Source organism: Garra rufa, unplaced genomic scaffold (assembly GCF_049309525.1).
Source record: "Garra rufa unplaced genomic scaffold, GarRuf1.0 hap1_unplaced_002, whole genome shotgun sequence".
Classification (NCBI taxonomy): domain Eukaryota; kingdom Metazoa; phylum Chordata; class Actinopteri; order Cypriniformes; family Cyprinidae; genus Garra; species Garra rufa.
The window spans coordinates 8,476,502-8,498,754 of NW_027394277.1; the positions used below are offsets into that span (position 1 = coordinate 8,476,502).

At 38.3% G+C, this 22,253-nt stretch overlaps 2 protein-coding genes across 2 annotated transcripts; both read left to right on the plus strand.

The window, feature by feature from the left end:
• The first annotated feature begins 636 nt into the window (after positions 1–636).
• On the plus strand, positions 637–3,333 carry LOC141305379 (uncharacterized). The gene is made up of 4 exons (XM_073832478.1): positions 637–759; positions 1,206–1,326; positions 1,410–1,483; positions 3,147–3,333. The coding sequence occupies exons 1-4, from the start codon at positions 646–648 to the stop codon at positions 3,255–3,257; spliced, it is 420 nt and encodes a 139-aa protein (XP_073688579.1). The 5' UTR covers positions 637–645; the 3' UTR covers positions 3,258–3,333.
• Positions 3,334–7,128: 3,795 nt separating this feature from the next.
• On the plus strand, positions 7,129–10,630 carry LOC141305348 (uncharacterized). Its single transcript, XM_073832461.1, has one exon. It carries the CDS (start codon positions 7,129–7,131, stop codon positions 10,282–10,284), a length of 3,156 nt encoding a protein of 1,051 aa, XP_073688562.1. The 3' UTR covers positions 10,285–10,630.
• Positions 10,631–22,253: the final 11,623 nt, after the last annotated feature.

Consider the following 22,253-nt stretch of genomic DNA (forward strand, 5'->3'; position numbering starts at 1 on the left):
ACACTTCTTACCTTCAATTTGTTCTTCTCCTCAGACAATTGAATGCTATTTCCAAGCAATGTTGAATAGACTGGATCAAGAAAACAACTTCTTCCTGCTAAATCACTACATAGCTGGTGTAATACTCAATGGAGACAGAGATGCAGTACGAAGACAGAGTCTGCCGAAGGTATAAATGTATTATTACACTTAAAGACCTTACATATCAATTTACAACATAACAGACAAATAACTGTATGTATGTATTTATTTATTGTCTTTTATGAAAGGTTGACTTTGGAAACTACAAGGCCATTATAAGTTTCGTCAATGTGAATGGAAACCACTGGAAATTTGTGGTGATTTTTTTTTTGGTGAACTACAAAGGATGATGACCTCTTTTCTTACTTGATAATTAATCTAAATTAAATTTTATTGGTGTGCATGTCTTCTAAACAGTATTTGCATGCACCCTCTGGAAAAATATTTATAATGGACCCAGCAGGAAAACATGAGCAGGATGACAGTAATCATGCTGCTACCAGATTTAGGTAAAATTCTTCTTCTACTTAGTTACAAAGCAAGCAATAATGGCAACACATTAAAAACAATTAACAAAAGCATATTACCTATGTGTTATATTTATCATAAAGGCAGTACTTTAAGATGAGGCTTGCTTGTCACAGCAAAAAGGACTGGGCGGATGTGAAGTGGAAAGGAGGGTTAATAAAACACAGCACACAGCAGGATTCTTTCAGCTGTGGAGTATTTGTCATGCAGGTATTTTGTTTCAATTCTGTAAACAAGAAAATATTTATTAGCATAGTTAATTCATGAAATGGTGGAAAATTTGGTCACATTTTATATTAGGTGGCCTTAACTATTATGTACTTACATAAAAATAAATAAGTACAATGTGCTTAATGTGGATATATTGGATTGCAAAACACTTTTGCTTCTATTAAGGTGGGATATGGGTAAGGTTAGGGACAGGTTTGGTGGTATGGGTAGGTTTAAGGGTGGGTTAGGGTGTAAGGGATGGGTCAACAGTGGTAATTACAAAAATTAATTACAAATAAGAAAAGATGTACAACGTAAAAACATGTACACAATACGTACATTGTACCAAATGATTAACTTAAATGTAAGTACATAGTAGTTAAGGCCACCTAATGTAAAGTGGGACTGAAAATTTATTCAAAACTATTTTTTTTGCCATTTTTTAGATGGCAAAAGCGGTTGTTCAAAATTTCCCAGAAATATCTAAACCACTCAACATCCCACCTTCTCTGATACATATGGAGCAAATCAGAAAGGAGATGGCAGAGGAAATTGTAACATCCTCAGGTGGTGAACTAAATGATATCATGTCATCACTTTCTGTTTTCTGTTTTCTTTTTTTCACAATTTTAATATCTTACCATTTTTAGTTTTCAGAAAGAGCCACTGTTGTGCTCTTTGTGCTTGCACAAAACCTGCTGGAGGTGGTTTGACTACTGATTGGGTAAGTACTCTCATCTTACAAAAAAAGAGTGTGAAATATATACAGCAGAATATAAAAAAGGTTAACATACAATTGTGGTAAAAGTTTACATACACTTTGCAGAATCTGGATAAACTTGACAATTTTTTAAAAATAATAGAAATTTGAAAACTTCTGGTGGACTACCTTGAACACAACAAATGTTTACATATACTTCACAACACTAATATATACAGTACATATACATATATTATGGGCTTGACTTAATATATACAGCTATAATTATTGTTATCATTGTTCATATTATTATGACATATACACACAAACTACCATTCAAAAGTTTTGGGTCAGTACATTTTTATTGTTTCTTTTTTTTTATATATACTTGTATTCACCAAGGATGTATTAAGTTAATAATTAAAAGTTTATTAAAAGTTAATAATAAATAATTTACAAAAATATATATATATATATATATTGAATAAACACTGCACATTTTTAACTTGTTATTCATGAAAAAATCCTGAAAATATTTGGCAGCACAACTGTTGATATTATCCAACATTGATCATTCTAATAATAAATCAGCATATTAGAATGATTTCTGAAGATCATATGACACTTAAGACTGGAGTAACAGCTGACAAAAAAATCTGATTTTCATCACAGGAATAAATTCTATTTTAAAGTATGTAAAAAAAAAATATATTGTAAAAACATTTGGCAATATTACTGTTTTTTTCTGTATTTTTAATCAAATACATGCAGCCTTGATGAGCATAAGAGACTTCTTTAAAAACTATTACAAGTCTTACTGACCCCAAACCTTTGAACGGTAGTGTATTTTTAATTCAACCAGTTCACACACACTTCTTAATAATGTGTGATGTTACCTGAACAGTCACTGACAGTTGTAATGTTTTGTGATTAACATTGTGATGCCAATTTTCACACTAAGGACAACTGAAAGACTCATACTAAATAAAGACAAACCATTAATATCTTGGCCTTGACCCCATAATTGCTGCTTGCAGCTATAATTATTTTTATTATTGTTCATATTATTATGATTGCTGGACTATGAAATAAATGAAATAAAGCATGTTAGCATCAAGCTAAAACGTGGTATCATCATGTTAGTATAAACTTGCCTTATCTTAAAACAGGTTAACAATAAAATAATGTAAAATAAATTTAACCTTTTTACCATCATGTTTTGAATGTCAAACAAGTATTTTAAGTTTGCAAGACCAAGATTCATCAAGCCAACATGAAGTTTGTCTACAAACTTTACAATGTAGTTCTAATAACTACTCTGTTTGTCTTAAGTAATCAACATGTTACAGATTCTGCAAAGGTACTTTTCACCACAACAGTATATATAATTAGTCTATCAATCTATGTATGTATGTATGAATGTATGTATGTATCTGTCTATCTATCTATATGGAACAGCAAAGATTTGTATTTATATATTTCTGCCATAAGCCTGATAAAGCAGAACAGACCGCATAATAAAAATAATGACAACAACAACAATAATATGTTTAATAATGATAATAATAATAAATTATTATTATTATTGATACACCCCTTCAGCAGTGAAGTGATTTTTTTTTTCAGTATAAAGCACAGCCTTTCATACCTTGTTGCTTATGTATCTGTGTGTGTGTTTGTTTTTTAGATCGAATGTGCTTTGTGCAAACAATGGTTCCATGTGGTGTGCCTTGGTATGACTGCAGAAGTGTTTGAAATGGCAAAACAAACTCAGTGGGCTTGTTATCTTTGTGATTAATGTACAGTATTATTGTTGTACATTATTCTTTCCCTTTTCCTCCTTTTATTATTACATTGTACCTTTTACAAATACTACTTCTATTGTCTTCTGTTATGTATAGAGGGTTTGATTAAAATGTATTTCACTACTAAAAATGTTTGGTGTGTCTTATTCTTAACTAATATTGAATTTTAAAAAATAGTACAATGGCTTGTGTTCTACATTGCAGATTGATTTGATGTATTAAAACCATAGGCTGTAAAAAAAATATGGACGTAGTGTCCGTGACGTCACCCGTAGGATTCTGAAGCGCTATTTTAACTTATTGGAGATTATTGGGATAGCAACTAGAGCAGGGCTGTTCAACACTGCTCCTGGAGCTGCGGTGTCCAGCAGATTTTATTTCCAACCATAATCAAACACACCACCTGTCCAAGCTAATCAAATTATTCAGAACTATTTCAAAATGATAAACAGATACATTTTGGAAGTAAAATATGCAGATCAATGCCCCTCAAGGAGCGGGTTTTACCAGCCCTGATCTAAAGAGTGGAAGTGCATTTTCAGATTTGATTCTAAAAAGCGAACTAGCCACACTTATAAACTTTATAACAACAACGCAAGAATATTCCATGGGAAATTACCTATTGCAATTTTTAATTTCACATGGACTTTAAACAAATAATATAGGCTACTGCTCTGATCAATTAGTAGGCTACACTAATGGATTTCTATGTAATATCTGCCTCTGAGAGGATTAATTTGTTATTGTTTCATAACTTATCAGAATATAGTAATAACTGGAAAACTCAAAATAAATGTACAGTGATTTGATGGTCACTCACTCCTGTCATAGTGTAATACCAAAGTCAGTTTTGAATGTTAAAAATTAATAAACTAATACCTGATATAGGCTACATTTATTACTTAAATGCTTACCTATATGATTAAATCATGTAAAACTTAAAAAGGGATAGTTCACCCAAAAATGAAAATTTGATCTGAGTTTGAGTTTATCTGCTGGACGTGGATGGGCACCAAACCTTTAAAAGTAAACGAAAACATGCACAGACAAATCCAAATTACACCCTGCGGCTCGTGGCGATACATTGATGTCCTAAGACACGAAACGATCGGTTTTTGTGAGAAACTGAACAGTTTTTATATCATTTTTTACCTTTGATACACAGCCACGTCCATCTTTCCAGAGCACGAGTTTAGCATCAGGCATGCTCCATGTGCACGTGCTTAGTCGTAGAATACGAAAACGCCGGAAGCGATCTGTGGCATGTATACAACACTCATTGTTTACACAGTGCACAGAGATTGTGGGCTATTCAAAATGGTAATTACTTGCGCGTATCCTGATTGTTAAACCGATTTAAAGCTAAAGCATTACGTTTGCTTGCGCAAACTCATCCGGTACTTTTCACTGATTTCCCCTTACGGAGTTTGCGTATGCTACGCCAGAGAGCGTGGACATGGAACATGCCTGATGCTAAACTCGTGCTCGTGACAGATGGACGGGGCTGTGTATCAGAGGTAAAAAAAAATGATATAAATACTGTTCAGTTTCTCACAAAAAACGATCGTTTCGTGTCTTAGGACATCAATGTATCGTCACGAGTCGCAGGGTGTAATTTGGATTTGTCTGTGCGTGTTTTTGTTTTCTTTTAAAGGTTTGGTGCCCATCCACGTCCGTTCTCTTTCAAACAATCGCTCGGTATCTCACTATGGGAAACGCCCCCAGGCGTGATAGACTATGGAAGCACCAATTACACCACGTCTGTCCGGAGGATAGACCAATCACAGCTCATACAAGGAGCCCACCCCTCTCCCTATATATACAGCTGTGATCCCCAAAAACGGCATTCTTGTTCTCTTCCCCGTGAAGACTTTCCTTTAGCACCTAGGCTGCGCTGCTTCAGTTTACAAACGTACCGTCAAGGTTGACGTTGCCAAACGCAGTGCAGTCCAACGGGAAGAATCTGTTGCGGATTCTCTGCTCGTCACTGAGCGCATCTGCAAAGAGAAAACCTGTTGTGGGTTATTTGCTCGTTACAGAGCTCCTTTGCTAATAGCCAAATACTGAATTTTCCTTCTTACCATGTCCGTGTCCAAGATTGCGGCGGAGAAAGGGAAGGAGGCCCCGTCACGCTCATGCCCGGCAGCGTGTGGGTTCATGATCTCGGGCCGGGATTCGCACCCGATGTGTATCGCATGCATGGGTGTCAAGCATGCCCAAGCTGCGTTGGCAGATACAGACAGCTGTTCGCACTGTCGCGTAATGCCGGCCAGGGTTCTAGAGCGGCGGCTTCGGGTGGCTGCATCTTCCAAAGAGGATCCGGTTCTCTCCGCCGTTCCTTCTTCAGCGAAAGGGGCTCAACCCTCTCCCCTACAGGATACTCCTTCCTGGGGGGATATTATGGATTCAGAATCCCCTGAGTTTACGCCGCTTTTCGACCAGCAGCTGCTGGCGGAGGGCGACGAGATCGAAGGGGATGAAGAAGAAGACGAGGAGATGTTAGCTCGCCTTCTGCGAGAAGAGCCGGATGATGAGGAGGATGATGCTATCCTGTCTGCAGCCCAAGCATCCAGGCCAGTGAGCGCGCTAAGTGGTGATATGGCGTCGGCAGTGGGAGATTGCGACTTAGTTGAGGTTTGCAAGCGTGCAGCAGCTAAGCTTGACATCCCGTGGCCTGTAACTCCCGGGGATCCGGGAGTTAAGCGTGATATCTATGACGGTAAGAGGCTCCCTTCCCGCCTTCCCCCGGCGAAACAACTGCTCCCTGCTTTGCCGGCGTGCATAGCAGAGATGAAGCGCTCATGGGATAAACCTTTTTCCCATCGCGTGCCCGTCAAGGGCTACTCATCTCTTGATGTGAATGAGATGGAGGGGCTCGGGCTATCTAACCCGCCCACGGTCGAGCAGTCAGTGGCCCACCACCTGCATCCGAACAGGCGGACTACTCTCTCATCGGCCAGCCCCTCCCTCCCTGGGAAAATGGAACGCTTCACCGCTTCCATGTATCAAAAGATGTATAAATCTTCGGCGCTAGCGGTGAGAGCGCTTAACGTCACTTCATTGTTGACGGCTTATCAAGCGGAGTTACTGGAGGAGCTGGGCACACAGCTCGATGCCGGTAACCCAAACCCGACGGTTTGGGAGGAGATCTGTAACATAACAGATCTCAACCTGCGCACCTCACGGGGCGCGGTGCAAAGCTGCGGCCGTACCATGGCTCTTTCCGTCGCAGGCGAGAGATCGCTATGGTTAAATCTATCGAGTATCGGGGACAGAGAGAAATTAGATTTTCTTGACGCTCCTGTGGACTCGAGTGGGCTGTTTGGCCCGGCTGTCGCGGCGATGAGACAGAGGTGCGATCTCCAGAAGAAGGAAGGGGAAGCATTTGACATCTGTCTGCCACGCAAAAGAGCTTCCCGCCCTCCTGTTCCCCCTCGGCCGGTTCCTCCGACGCAGAACAGGAGGTTTGTGAACGCGTCCAGAACTGCGAAAACCCCGAGCACAGAGCAGTCGGCCCGCCCCCCCGCTGCTTCAAACGTCAAGCCATGGGGAAAGCAGTCATTCGCGGCAGCGGCTGCAAAGTCCAAGTCCGCTAACCCTTCTAGTAAAAAGAGGAGGGATACCTAGGACGCAATCTCCGCAGAGGAGGGACGGGCAGCACCTAGGGTTTCCTGCGATGTCCTCTCCCGAGTCCACCATGTCGGTTCCCCCACCCGCAAAGAAGCGGAGGAGGTGGAGTTTGAGCGGAGAAACGTCTCTAAGTTGTGTTCGGGCCGGTTCAGTTTCCCCGAAACACACAAGGTTTCGTGGATTTTTAACAGAAATCCCGCAAGTTCAAGTGCCGAGAACGCGGCCACCGAAGTTATGTGGTCAGATGAGTTCAAGCACAAGTTCTCGAGTGAATTGTCACAAATCACTTCAGCCCCTGGGTTCACAACTAATAAAAAACTCCCTGTCGCATCCAGGCTCCATGCCAAGGGCGCGGGAAAACAAAAACATAATATCAATGAACCAACAAATATTAATTCGGTCTCTGGGCCACACAGGTCCTGGCCGTTTTTCTCTCTGTCCACTAGAGGGCGCCAGCGCTCCATCTATGGAATCGGTTCATCTGAACCCTCTGGCTCTTCATCAGGAGGCATGGAGAGAGTGTTCTCCGCACCCGTGGGTCCTTGCGACTGTAACCAGGGGTTACAGGCTTCAGTTCGCTGTAAAACCCCCTCCTTTCAACGGGGTTATAGCGTCTGCAGCAAACGGGGATTCAGCTCGGGTGTTAGAAGCGGAAATATCCTCCCTTCTCGAGAAAAGAGCTATAAGACGAGTTCCAGTGGGGGAAACTCAGAGGGGTTATTACTCCCGTTATTTTCTAATTCCAAAGAAAGACGGGGGTCTGCGCCCGATACTGGATCTACGTGCTCTAAACAAGCACTTAAGGGAGTACAAATTCAGGATGCTCACAGTCATGGCTCTCACTCGTTCAATCCGCCGGGGAGATTGGTTTGCCACGGTCGATCTCAAGGATGCGTACTTTCATATAAGCATCTATCCGGCGCACAGGAAATATCTCAGGTTTTCCTTTCAGAACGAAGTGTACGAATTTGTTACTCTCCCGTTCGGGCTCAGCCTCGCTCCACGGGTGTTCAGCAGATGCATAGAAGCAGCATTATCTCCTCTGAGACACAGGGGTCTGAGAATATCTGCTTATTTGGACGATTATCTGATCTGCGCTCATTCGCGGGAGCGCGCGGAGCGAGACATAGAGATGCTCACGTCTCATCTCACGAATCTGGGGTTCAGGATCAACTTTGCCAAAAGCCAGCTGATCCCGTCCCAGGAGATAGAGTATCTAGGCTTGCGAATAGACTCGGTGGAATATCGCGCTATGCTCTCGAAAAGGAGGATAATGGCGTTTTATCAGTGCCTAGCCCAGTTTCGCGTGGGAAACCTGGTCTCGTACAGGACCTGTCTCCGCCTTATGGGCATGATGGCTTCGTCTCTGTCTGTGGTCCCGCTGGGCTTGCTGAAAATGAGGAGCTTCCAGCATTGGGTTGCAGCGAAGCGTCTGTGCCCACGCCGGCACCTCGCACGCAGAGTGAAAATTACCACGGAGTGCGTGATGGCGCTTCATCAGTGGAGAAATCCCTGTGTATTCCGGACAGGAATCTTGATGGGGAACGTGTCTCTGAGAAAAGTAGTGACTACGGACGCATCCCTAATGGGATGGGGAGCTGTTTTTCAGGGCAGATCGGTAAACGGTCGTTGGACGCCGCAATTTCGCAGACTTCACATAAACATGCTGGAGTTAATGGCAGTCTTTCTAGCGCTGAAACATTTTCGCCCATTCTTGGAGGGTTTTCATGTTCTAGTCAGGACAGACAACACAACGGTGGTGGCATATATCAATCGCCAAGGGGGAACGCGTTCGTTGCAACTGCACAATCTAGCGCGCAAGCTGATTGTCTGGAGCTCAGCGCATTTCAGTTCGCTGCGCGCAACGCACGTACCGGGAGTCCTGAATGTGGGAGCGGACCTCCTGTCGAGGGGCAACCTGTTATATGGAGAATGGGTACTCCACTCGCAGGTGGTGAATCAGATCTGGGAAATTTACGGCAGGGCTGCCGTAGATCTATTCGCCTCGCGAGCAAACGCAAAATGTCCGCTGTATTTCTCTCTCAGAGACGAAAATGCACCCTTGGGTGTGGATGCACTGGCACACCCGTGGCCGAACGTGTTGCTATACGCGTTCCCACCACTGAGTCTAATTTCTCCCACCCTAGACAGAATAAGAGAAAACGGATTATCTCTCCTTCTGATAGCCCCTCATTGGCCAGGGAGGCTGTGGCTGGCAGAGATTGTCCAACTCCTTTGGGGAGAGCCCTGGCAACTCCCGTTGCGTCGGGACCTACTGTCCCAAGCGGAGGGGCAAATTTTTCACCCCCATCCGGAACGAATGAATCTTTGGGTCTGGCCCGTGAAGGGTTGAATCTAAACGCACTCGGACTTCCCCAGGAGGTCATAAATACTATACAGAGTGCTAGAGCTCCATCAACGCGCTCGCTGTATGATTTGAAATGGCGGGTCTTTGATGACTGGTGCACTCGTAAAGGAGTTATTCCTTTTCAGTGTGCGGTGAGTGAGGTTCTCTGTTTCTTGCAAAGCTTACTGAACAATGGGAGAGCGTTCTCTACCATTAAGGTTTACCTGGCTGCAATTTCAGCCTGTCATGTGGGCTTCGAAGGAGTTTCAGTGGGCCGGCACCCTCTTATAGGCCGTTTTATGAAGGGGGTGAGGCGTTTGAGACCAGTGTCGAAGCGACTGGTCCCATCATGGGATTTGTCTATGGTCTTGAATGCTTTGACTCAGACCCCGTTTGAACCTCTGGAGAGTGTTCATATTAAGTTCCTATCATTGAAAACGGTCTTACTACTTGCTTTAGCCTCAGCTAAGCGAGTGGGGGAGTTACATGCCTTATCGGTTCATCAAGCATGTCTAAAATTTAGTCCGGATGACAGCAAAGTTACACTGCTGCCAAACCCAGCTTTTGTTCCCAAAGTCAGTGATTCAGCTTATAACTGCTCTGCTTTGGAGTTACGTGCTTTCCACCCTCCTCCTTTTTCTTCAGAGGAGGAGAGGAAATTACACACTTTGTGTCCTGTACGAGCGTTACGCTTTTATGTAAACAGGACACAGTCGTTCAGGAAAAACGATCAATTATTGGTTTCATGGGCCACTCATTGTAAGGGTAAGCCGATCTCCTCGCAGCGCCTCTCCCATTGGATGGTCGAGGCGATCGAACTAGCCTATACATCTATGGGTCTTCAGGCCCCAGAGGGCCTTCATGCACATTCCACGCGAGGTATTTCTACCTCATGGGCCCTGTTCAAGGGGATTTCGGTGGGAGATATTTGTGCAGCGGCTAGTTGGTCTTCACCCCATACATTTATCAGATTTTACCGTCTTGATGTCACTGCGCCTTCATTGGCTCATGCAGTTCTTAGAGTTGGCTCTTTGGAGGACTAAAGTCTTGTCTTCCCTTTTCGAGTCTGTTCAGGCGGCTTCGGAAAGCATGCGTTACGGGAGTTGGCTATATCATTCCCATAGTGAGATACCGAGCGATTGTTTGAAAGAGAACATTAGGTTACTTGCGTAACCCCGGTTCTCTGAGAACAGAGCGAGGTATCTCACCAGGCTTCCCTTCTCGCATAACACGGGGGAAGAGCGTGCTTAGAATGCCGTTTTTGGGGATCACAGCTGTATATATAGGGAGAGGGGTGGGCTCCTTGTATGAGCTGTGATTGGTCTATCCTCCGGACAGACGTGGTGTAATTGGTGCTTCCATAGTCTATCACGCCTGGGGGCGTTTCCCATAGTGAGATACCTCGCTCTGTTCTCAGAGAACCGGGGTTACGCAAGTAACCTAATGTTTTCTGAGGAAACAAAGTCGCCTACATATTGGATGCATTGGGGGTAAGCAGATAAACATCACATTTTCATTTTTGGGTGAACTATGACTAAAACATGGCTAAGTAGCTTCTGTGGGAATGATAATTGCCATTTCATATGGGCTGGACATGTATTAAATTTATATCAATTTACCTTATGGCCCTTTGAACAAACGAGGTAATGGTAATACTTTTTTTCGTTGGTTGTGGCCAGGCAGACTACCTTCGTGTTGCAGCAGAGACAGGCACAAATAAGACTGCTAAAAAGTTGGGCGTAGTATGTGTGTGTGTGTGTGTGTGTGTGTGTGTGTGTGTGTGTGTGGGGGGGGGGGGGGGGGGGGGGGTTACTTAAAAAAATCAAACCAAATTTATGAAGTCTACCTTAATCCACATATTCTCATCATTTTGCATATAAATAGCACGACTTTGCAATAGTGTTAGATGATGCTATTTGTACGCATCCTCTCTCCATTGAAGTTAAAGGGAATGATTGTTGTATCATACGCATGCAAGGATTGATGAATCTGCATTTTGGCGGAAAGCCTATATAGCTAATGCTTTACTGCGGTGTGGCATAAAAGAATATTTAGCGGTTTAGCGTTTTTTTTTTTTTAATACAATAAACACAAACAGAAATTTGGAGTTAACGAAAAAAGTCAGATGAAGATTCCAATGCAGTGTTTAATCATCTGAACCAGGACAATCACATATGGGTAATCAACAAGACGCAGTCGTTTTAGCGGCTCAGTGTTCTACTTTTATGTTGTGGCCTTGATTATTTACATCCAAACCGAAGAATAGATTTTACAATATAAACTGTTTAATCCATATTTCAGTAAGACCTATAGGCCTACTAAATACAAAGTGTTGGAGCCCCTGCCATTCTGCATTTTAACTTTAATCAAGCCAGACAAATATCTATTTGAAAACAGTGCAACAGTGGTGTGTAAAGATAATTGTCTTTGATTTTAAGAACTAGTCCTTTTAAAACAAAATTAAAACTTTTTATATGCGACTGACACCAGCAATATGTGATCATGCAGTTGGAGATGCGTTCACTTTCAAACATCATTCAGAATTCATTTAGTAATTTTGTCAAACATTTTTCATTGATTACAAGAAAAATATTTATTTTTCTTGTTGTTTTTTTAACATGTGAGCTTAATTTTTTTTGTTTCACAGTCGCATGCTGTAATTTTAAATGGCAAATGTGACAGAAACAGACACAGTGTAGAACCTCTGAATTCAGAAGTGAATTTTGAATTATTAAAATATACGTTAAATATTTAAACCAAACTTGATATCTTGGTGACATTTTTTCTTATACGCATTACGTTATTAAAGTCCCCCTGAAATCAAAATGAAAGTTTTTTGGCTTTTAGTATGAATATATTAGCCTTGAGGTTATCTATAAGCTAGTGTGCTTCAAAACAACGACAAAATTGGCGTTTACAAGATATGGGCATTCAAAACTTATAGTCTTGTCACTTCCGCCAATAGGAATCAAGGATTTTGATGATATCACCGTGCACTTCAGCTTCTCATCAAACGTTCTGTCCACACTGTTAAAAATTGCTGTAAAAAAACGGCCAAATTTTGACAGTAACATGCTGTTTTCCAATAAAACAGTGCATTCTGGGTATTATTTGTCAATTTCGAAAAGTAGCCTGCTGCTATGTATCGTGAATTAACAGCGTTCAAAATCGACACTCAGAGGCTGTGTTTAAAATCAAACTCTACACCCTCATTCCCTATTCCCTACATGAGTTTACTAATATAGTCCACCTTACAGAGATAATGAAAACTAATGAGTGACTTCAGACACTGACGAACAGCAGCTGTTAATGAGCAGAATCACTGATTGACAGAGAAACAAGACAAACACAAGAACTACATAACTGACTTCAGCCACAGCCTTAGATGAAATCAACTGAAAATTTAAACAACTCAACACACAGCTTTACCAACTTCACGCATTTCTAACCGGACAGATTTTATTTCTGTCAGATGTCTATAGAAGCTCTTATTGAGAATGAACAGATGTTTAGATGATGATGTTTTGTTTTGTTTGACGATACCATTGTGGAGATCAGTGTTTGCTTTCATTTAATTGGGCTCTGGACTCTTGATATTTAAACATAGATATTTTTTGCTGTAATTGGGTTTTTAATGATGCATTAGTTACAGTAATGCTGGTCAGTTGATGTTGGCTATTTTTAGTTGAGCATGAACATGATCTGTATGTTTTTTTTCCCCACCAAGTGTGTTACAGCACACAGCAAAATCCCCAGTGTTAATTCAACACTCTGAGTGTGGACACATATAGACACTGAAGCAGTGTTGAAGTTAACAAGATAATTAGGTGATTAACAAAGTGATGATTGATCATTATTGAAGACACCTGATGTTAATAAGCAGAATCAGCAAAGGAGAAAACCAAAAGTTTTAAGCAACCATTATAGTGGTCAATGTTTGCATTAGCTAGGCTCTTGACCCTTAAATCTTCAATATTATGGCTTGTTTGGCTGCTGTATTTGAGTTAAAACAGCCAGACATAAGCTCATGTCATCAGGTGATGATTATGTTTTAACATAGTCATCGTTTAACGTGAATCACCTAGTGTATAATCTATTATTTATTTTTTTTTTTTTTTTGGCTTATCGTAATAGCCTTTACAAGCTATAGAAGATCCAGCACTTCCTATACTTTATGGAAAGATTTTTTTTAACCTGTTTTAAAAAAAAAAAAAAGTGTTTCACATAGTCACACATAGAGATGAAGAACCAGCCCATGAATCTCAACAATGGTGACAAACGGCATATTCAGTTACAGATCACCTCTGAACTCTCATTATTTATTCATGCCGCAATGCATGATGGGAGTCATGGATGAGTTCTGATTGATTACAACACGCTTTTTGATGATCACCATTGTTGTGGTTCTCACACTGATTCTTCATGTCTGTGTGTCTAAAATTAAAAAAAAAAAAACTCTTTTTTTCATCATCTGATTATGCCAAAACTGATTGCTCTTTTGGTCACAATTTCTTGTAGTCTGAAAGGAAATCCTATGTCAAATACTCAAGTCACTATATGATGATTATTTCAAGCACAGTCAATGCCACCTGATGACTTTTGCTCTTGGCTTGTCTGGCTGTTGTAACTCAGTAACTGCAGTCAAACAAGCCCTAATATTGAAGATTTAAGGTTCAAGAGCCTAACTAATGCAAACATTGACCACTATAATGGTTGCTTGAAAATGTTGGTTTTCTCCATTGGTGATTCTGCTTATTATCATCCTGTGTCTTCAATAATGATCAATCATCACTTTGTTAATAACCTAATTATCTCGTTAACTTCAACACTGCTTCAGTGTCTATATGTGTCCACACTCAGAGTGTTAGATTAACACTGGGAATTTTGCTGTGCAGGATAATTTTTGGTAACATGGCAATCAGAAAATAAAGATTCAATAGATAATATTTAAGGCTACTATAGCATTTATACTCAAATGGAGACATGAAGAATCAGCACATGAATCTCAACAATGGTGACAATTCAAAAGCTTCATGCTGCAATGCATGCTGGGTAAAAGCACAAAACCTCACCATTGTTGATATTGATACGTGATTCTTGATGTGTGTATCTAAACTATACCAAAGTTGTTGGATTTTTATAAATGAGTGGTGTTTTCATAACTGGATGCTCAGGTTTTTTTTTTTTTTTTTTTATTTTTTTTTAAATCTTGCATCAATATTCAATGAAAGAAAAGACACTGGATAAACCTGTCATAACCAAACCATAGACAACTCTAGGTCTTCTCTTGTCTTTCATTTTTTTTTTTTTTGCCATAACAAGCATATTGCAAACTCACATAATTACAACAACAACAAAAAAAATAGCTTGTTAAGGTTCAAGAGCCCAACTAAAGTAAACACTGATCTCCACCGTGGTAGTGAAAAAAAAACCCATCTAAACCTCTGCAACTCTGTTCTGTAGACCTCTGACAGAAATAAATTCAGTGTGGTAATAAGTGAAGCTGGTAATGCTATTTTAGGAGTTTAATCAGATCTTGAGAGATTTAATGTCTTCTTTTATTTCAGTTGATTTCATCTAAGGCTGTGGCTGAAGTCAGTTGTTTTTGTGTTTTTCTTCAGCGATTTTGTTTGTTAACAGCTGGTGTTCATCACTAATGCTCAATCAGAACGTGATCAATCATATAATTATCTCATTAACTCAAACACTCTGTAGTGTTGACACATTATAAGTGTTCATTTAAAACTGAGGATTTTGCTGTGGGTTTTAAAGGGTTAAAGATGCATGATGGAAAAAAAAAACAGCATGAAAAGTAATTTAACAGTAATAAACTGTAATTAATTTACGGCAACACACTGTAGAAAAACAGTAACATGCTGGCAACCAGAGCTGCCAGTAGATTACTGTTAATTCAAGAAAAAACAGTAATATACTGTAAAACACAACAGTCAGATTTACTAAGCAAATCAAGTTATTTTATCTAAAATATTAGTGAATGATCATAGAAAAACAATTATGCAAAGTCATTAACTGGTAAGGAGAGTAAATATTTAATTGTGCCTAACTGGTGTGTTTTTGTACAAGAGAGAGTTTTATGGGTGACCATTGTGCTGGAGAGTAGAACTTGTGCTTCAGGCAATGATGAGCCGCAAGCACTGAGGTTTTGCTGCTTTATTTAAAGACAGTAATTGTGGAATTGCTGATATAGTGACAATCTCTTTACTAAGCACTTTATTACACAAATTTTTGCTTTTGTTAGTTAATGAAAATCTATAAAGATTTGAGGCAAAGTCGATTGCTTCTTTATTACACTTTAAGTGTTTGTGGGTTTATATTAAGAAATATTTCTTCTTAGTTGGACTCAAATTAAATAAGTTCACTTTACTAACACCATATAAACAATAGTTTTTTTTTTAACTCAAATGGTTTGAAGCAATTGGTTTCCAAAATAAAATGAGTTACCACATGGTATAATAACGGTAACATACTGTAAAAATGAAGAGCTGTAAATTAACGGTAGAGAGCTATAAAATAACAGTATAATGCTGGCAAAAACAGCTGCCAGTAGATTACTGTTATTTTACAGTGCAATTTTTTAGAGTGCAGTCAAATGCTCTCTAGAGTCCGTAGTGTCCCACCCCTTACACAGAGATGCAATGCACGGAGCAGATCATATGTACTCATATCGGCAATCAGATCGGCATCTATTAAACTACACAGCCTCAGCATTATGATCACTTTTTCGTTTTAGCAAGAGTTTCATATTGAATCTGTGGGGTGATTTATTAGTCTGTGGCTGTCATAAGCTAACAAATGCGGCTTTACCGAGCTCAACGGCTCTTACCCAAGCAGATATTAATGGAACGCTATTGGCTATTCAAAATTAGTGGGCGGGGTTGGGTGATATGTTTTTGTTTCAGTTAAAAGTACGTCACCACATAGAATAACGCTGCGTGTTTCAAGGCACTTCAGTGGACCTTTAAGTTGGCTTGAGAAAGCCAATTTACTGATCTGCTATTTAAGATTATTATTATTATTATTATTATTATTCTGAGCCAAATTTCGGTATCTATCTCCTCCTACAGTTATCAACATGCTAGTAACATGCTAATCATGCTAGACACATGCTAGCAACTTGCTAAACATGCTAGAAACATGCTAGCAACTTGCTAATAATGCTAGAAACATGCTAGCAACTTGCTAATAATGCTAGAAAATGCTAGCAACTTGTTAATCATGCTAGTAACATGCTACTCATGCTAGAAACATACTAACAACTTGTTAATCATGCTAGCAACATGCTAGTAACGTGCTTATCATGCTAGAAAAATGCTAACAACTTGTTAATCATGCTAGCAACATGTTAGTAATATGCTAATCATGTTAACATCATGTTAATGACTTGTTAATCATGTTATAAACATGCTAGTAACGTGCTAAGAATTCTAGAAACATGCTAGCAACTTGCTAGTAACTTGCTAACCATGTTAGCAACATGCTAGTAGCATGCTAATCATGCTAGCAACTTGCTAATCATGGCAGAAACATGCTAGTGGGTTTGTTAATCATGTTAGACAACATGCTAACGACATGCTAATCATGCCAGAAATATGCTAGCAACTCAAGAACATCATAATATCTTACAAGAAAGTATTCTTGCAGTTTTATTCATTTGCCCACTTTTAGAACAGGTGTAATAATTCGTTTCCGGCAACATCTTTGCCGGAAACGATATATAATATATATATTTAACATTTTAAATGAATATGTTTTAATAAACAAACTGCTAGCTTGAAAATTTCAAGATATGCGAGCAAAAATGCTCCTGACAGTTTTTGTTTCGTTTCTGTGTTCGAATACAAATCCGGGTTGGCTTGGGTGAATCATTGATACACTGACTAAGCCATTCATAAAAACAGTCATTTGATTCCCTCCTGAAGGATTCAGCTGTTTTGAAAGAATCGTTTGAGTTATTCAATCATGAACACTTACTGCCACCTGCTGGCGGTTTTAAATTTCCCATCATATCTCCTAATTAATAGTATTTTATCGTTATTATTAATTTGTTATTGTTAAAATGTTAAATACAGAGTAACTCCAATAAAAAAGGAGTGGTAGATAATAATTCTGTTTGGTATAACTGATGATTACTTAATACAAATGAAATAATATAACATAATAAACATTTTATTCTTCATTTACCAAGTCAGTCTAATCTTTTTCCCCACACACATAAAATAACTAAAATCTATGTACTTATTTCAAGTTTCACATTGTTGTCATTTTTCTGAGCATTTACGTACAGACATCATGCTGTAGTGCATTAAGAAAAATAATATAAGATATATAAGACATTTCAACTTATCAGGTTAAGTAGCCAAAACATTTCCAATTCTACAATTTATAGCTGTGTTAAAAAGTTTATTTTAATCTCTGTTTATCCATCCATCTCTGTTTATCTATCTGTCTGTATGTCTGTCTGTCTGTCTGTCTGTCTGTCTGTCTGTCTGTCCGTCTGTCTCTCTGTCTCTCTGTCTGTCTGTCTGTCTGTCTGTCTGTCTGTCTGTCTGTCTGTCCGTCTGTCTGTCTGTCTGTCTGTCTCTCTGTCTGTCTGTCTGTCTCTCTGTCTGTCTGTCTGTCTGTCTGTCTCTCTGTCTGTCTGTCTGTCTGTCTGTCTGTCTCTCTTTCTGTCTGTCTGTCTGTCTGTCTGTCTGTCTGTCTGTCTGTCTGTCTGTCTGTCCGTCTGTCTGTCTGTCTCTCTGTCTGTCCGTCTGTCTGCCTGTCTCTCTGTCTATCTGTCTGTCTGTCCGTCTTTCTTTCTGACTGACTTTATTGCCTTCCAAACATTCAAACTTTAAACTTTAGAACTACTTTAAGCTATTAAAATGTTTTCAGCTTTTCTGGCCAGGCTTTCTCAAGCCAACTTAAAGTTTGTTCTCAAACTTTACTCATCTAGTTTATTTAATGAAATCATGTAAAACGTAATTTCATCATGAACATAGCTAAGATTACAATTGGCATTTCATTTCTGAGCATGTTTCAGCAGAGACAGACACAGTAGGACTGCTAAATTCTCTGCTTGCTTAGGACCCCCTTGAAAGTTGACGGTATCAGAAGTAGACATAATAAATACCTAAAATAATAATACTAAAAACATTCCTGTCCTACACGCAAATTGTAAAGTACTAAAATATGTTGAGCAATGTAAACATAACTGTTTTGAACCTAGCTAACTTTATTATATCTTTGATCAGAAGCAGAAGCATAACCCAGTGGTTCTTAAAGTATGGTATGGAACGATAGGCTCCCTCTGGTGATACGCAGATGAATGAGTAAATAAAAAAGAATTAATGTAAAAACACAATACACTTTAATTGAATCTTTATTGTAATTAAGTTGTTTTTTACATTTAAGTTTGGCACAGTTTTTATATAACTTTAAGGTACAATAAGGTACCTAATCAATATTTAGGTGTTTTATTTACCTGAATGTAGGCACATCGCAGTGTTAATATTCAAATTGTATTTACAATGTTAAAGTGACTGACAACTGGAAATATTCTTATTAGGAATAAAACTGCCTCATTTTTATCTGTACAGAGCTGTATATGAATAGTTGGGCTAACTACACTATTATACTTAATGTTGGTCATTTTGGTAGTACTTGGAGAGCCAAATATTTTTTCTGAGGTGTTAGTTGGTATAAAAGGTTTGAGAACCACTGCTGTAACTATAAAACTTTAAAAGAGATTCACTATCACTTCAGATAGGGCCATAGCTTGAAATAAAGTTTTTCACTCACCAGAATTTGGCTACTAGATTTAAAATTACTGAGTTGAAGGCCATTCATAACTTCTGCTAGAAGTAGAAAAAAATTATGATTCTCAACTTGTTTTGATGGAGAGGAGGACTCTCTTTTCGTTATTTTCCCGCTTTTGCAAGTTAACGGTTTGGCTACATCTGAAACAAGTTTCGCAGCTATGAGGAAAGTAGGAAACTTCCATGTCACAGATCTTCAATTTTCCTCTTTTCACTCGCTCTCCTTCACTTTTAAATAGCTTGTAAATGCCCAGTGCAAATTTCGCAATTCGCAATTCGGCAAAAACCGGTGTCAATTGCTTGAATCCCATTCAAGCAACAACAAAATACAACCTTAAACTCACTTAGCCTATAAATGAATCATGGAACTTTTATTAACAAAACGAACAGAAATAGCTTGCACCATGATATGCTTAGACTGGGCCTACGTAATTTTAAATAGCCGTATATAAAACTGAAAATCGGTAAACATTGTGGAACCAAATAAATATTTGAAATGTAGAACGTTTATTCGCAAAACAAATTAGAAATAAACTAGCCTACATAAAGTAACAATCAGCAAACACAGTAAAACCAAATAAATAAGAAAGGAATGTTTTTTCTCGATTTTTCGTTTTTTTGATTCACGGGTAGAAAACGGATAAACGACTTCAAAATTCGTTCTCCACATGTGGGCGGTCGCCAGACGCCCCTTTACGCCGATTGGTCAACCGAATCTGGATCGGTGACGCCATCCATTGTTCGTTCAACAAAATAAAAGACTATTATTTATTTATTTTCATTCTTTATTTTCATTCTAATTGCAGTCTTTAATAATAATTGCAATAACATTAATTGCATCAAAATATAATAAAACAAGACACTTAAAATAATAAAATAGAAAAAGCAATAAGAAAATCACATGTGCATATGTGTACAAATAGTTACAAATTATTCAAACAAAATTTTCAAATAATTTAAAGCTTGTGTCACGTTGTTTATTTTTCAATAAAATTATGGCTTTCTTCTGTTCAACCTAACTCGTTTCACAGAAATATTTATTTTATAGCTATATAATCTGCACCCTGCATGTTTTATTTTGCTGTATGGTTTATAATCTGAGAATCTGAGAATTACCGATGGAAAGTGCAAATACTGTAATGCAAATTTACGTAAGGAGGGTGGAGAATTAAATTTTTATTGTATATCATAGCCACGGGAACGTTTCATTTCGCCAGAATTTAAGTTATTATAAGTGCACAACCTTGATGCTTAAATAAAATGTTGATATTAGCTAGACAAAAAAAAAATTAAGCTTAGGCTTGCAAAGTCAGTGTTTATAGAAATAATATCAATGCAGTTATACAATACAATCATCCGCTTAATACAACAGCACGAGCAACAGCGCAAGAGAGGAGTGATTCAGCGAGATGATTGACACGATTAATATAGATAGATAGATCGATAGATAGATAGATAGATAGATAGATAGATAGACAGATAGATAGACAGATAGATAGATAGACAGATAGATAGATAGATAGACAGACAGACAGATAGATAGATAGATAGATAGATAGATAGATAGATAGACAGACAGACAGATAGACAGATAGATAGATAGATAGACAGATAGATAGATAGACAGACAGATAGATAGATAGATAGACAGATAGATAGACAGATAGATAGATAGACAGATAGATAGATAGATAGACAGACAGACAGATAGATAGATAGATAGATAGATAGATAGATAGATAGATAGATAGACAGATAGATAGATAGATAGATAGATAGACAGATAGATAGATAGATAGATCGATAGATAGATAGATAGATAGATAGATAGATAGACAGACAGACAGACAGACAGACAGACAGATAGATAGATAGATAGATAGATAGACAGACAGATAGATAGATAGACAGATAGATAGATAGATAGACAGATAGATAGATCGCAATCGATCGATAGACAGACAGATAGATAGACAGATAGATAGATAGATAGATAGATAGATAGATAGATAGATAGATAGATAGATAGATAGATAGATAGATAGATAGATAGATAGATAGATAGATAGAGTGTTAGAAATTTGGTTGTCAAGTAAGATTTTTTTTTTATTGTAGATTAAAAAATGTACTAATTTGGTGTAAATATAATACAGTATAAAATGAGTTTTTTTTTTGTTTTTACATTTTTTAAACTCTAATATTTTATTTCCCTGGGATAAATAAAAAGCTCCTGTAGCTATTTACCTACATGCACCTATATATTTTTTCTTATTTAACAAAAGTTCAATTTGCGCTCTTGTGCTCCTGCCTCCGCAATGGTCCTGTCAATCATCTCGCTGTTGCTCCTGATGCATTTGAAGCAGACGATTGTCTGTTGTCCCGCTGAACTACCTTGATATTATTGCTATAAAAATTATTTCTATATAATATTTTAATAAAAAAGGGGGCAGTAATTTAATCGTTAAATGTCCGAACACCGTGTAAAGCGTCTTTTTAAACCGTTTTTTTTTTTTTTTTTATCTAGCTGATATCAACATTTAACTTAACCATCAAGGCTGCGCACACTTACAGTAACTTAAATCCTGGCGAAATGAAACGTTCATGTGGCTGATATACAGTGCTGTAAAAAATTAATTGATTCATATCAAAAGTAGCAAAGCACAAGCTTAGCCTATTGCAATTTACTGAATGGGAGGCACACTATACTGTTCATACATTTTTTTGAAAACAAAAACATTGAATATATATATATATATATATATATATATATATATATATATATATATATATATATACTGCGTATATACAAGATGTACCTTTTGCCCTGCCTGTTGTATTATTTGATATGCTGTCTAGGCATGGGCCCAGGATATTATTATTTTTTGATTCAACTAACTATCTGATAAATCTTATTATTATATATCAAGTGCCCACAGCTAATGATTTCAGAAGAGCGCTGTTCTTAGCACCTTAAACACGCTTTGCTAAACTATCAACTATCAGTTGCTGTGTGCTTACCTGGATTAGGTGATTCACCATGCATCATTATTAAAAAGAAAAAAAAAAGATAAGGCAAAAACACTTTGCAGAACAACATTCTACTTTTTTCTGTTATTTTTAAATGAATACAATGCCATCTTTATGAATTTGGCTTGCGAAAATGGACATAAACAGCCTAGTGTATAGCATTAAAT

Bases quoted from the DNA above. Each gene is read 5' to 3' on its own strand.
- LOC141305379 (XM_073832478.1), top strand. From the start codon at position 646: ATGAGGCTTGCTTGTCACAGCAAAAAGGACTGGGCGGATGTGAAGTGG. The intron at 760-1,205 runs GTATTTTGTTTC...GCCATTTTTTAG, and splicing joins GTGGAGTATTTGTCATGCAG to ATGGCAAAAGCGGTTGTTCA. The intron at 1,327-1,409 runs GTGGTGAACTAA...TACCATTTTTAG, and splicing joins GGAAATTGTAACATCCTCAG to TTTTCAGAAAGAGCCACTGT.
- LOC141305348 (XM_073832461.1), top strand. From the start codon at position 7,129: ATGTGGTCAGATGAGTTCAAGCACAAGTTCTCGAGTGAATTGTCACAA.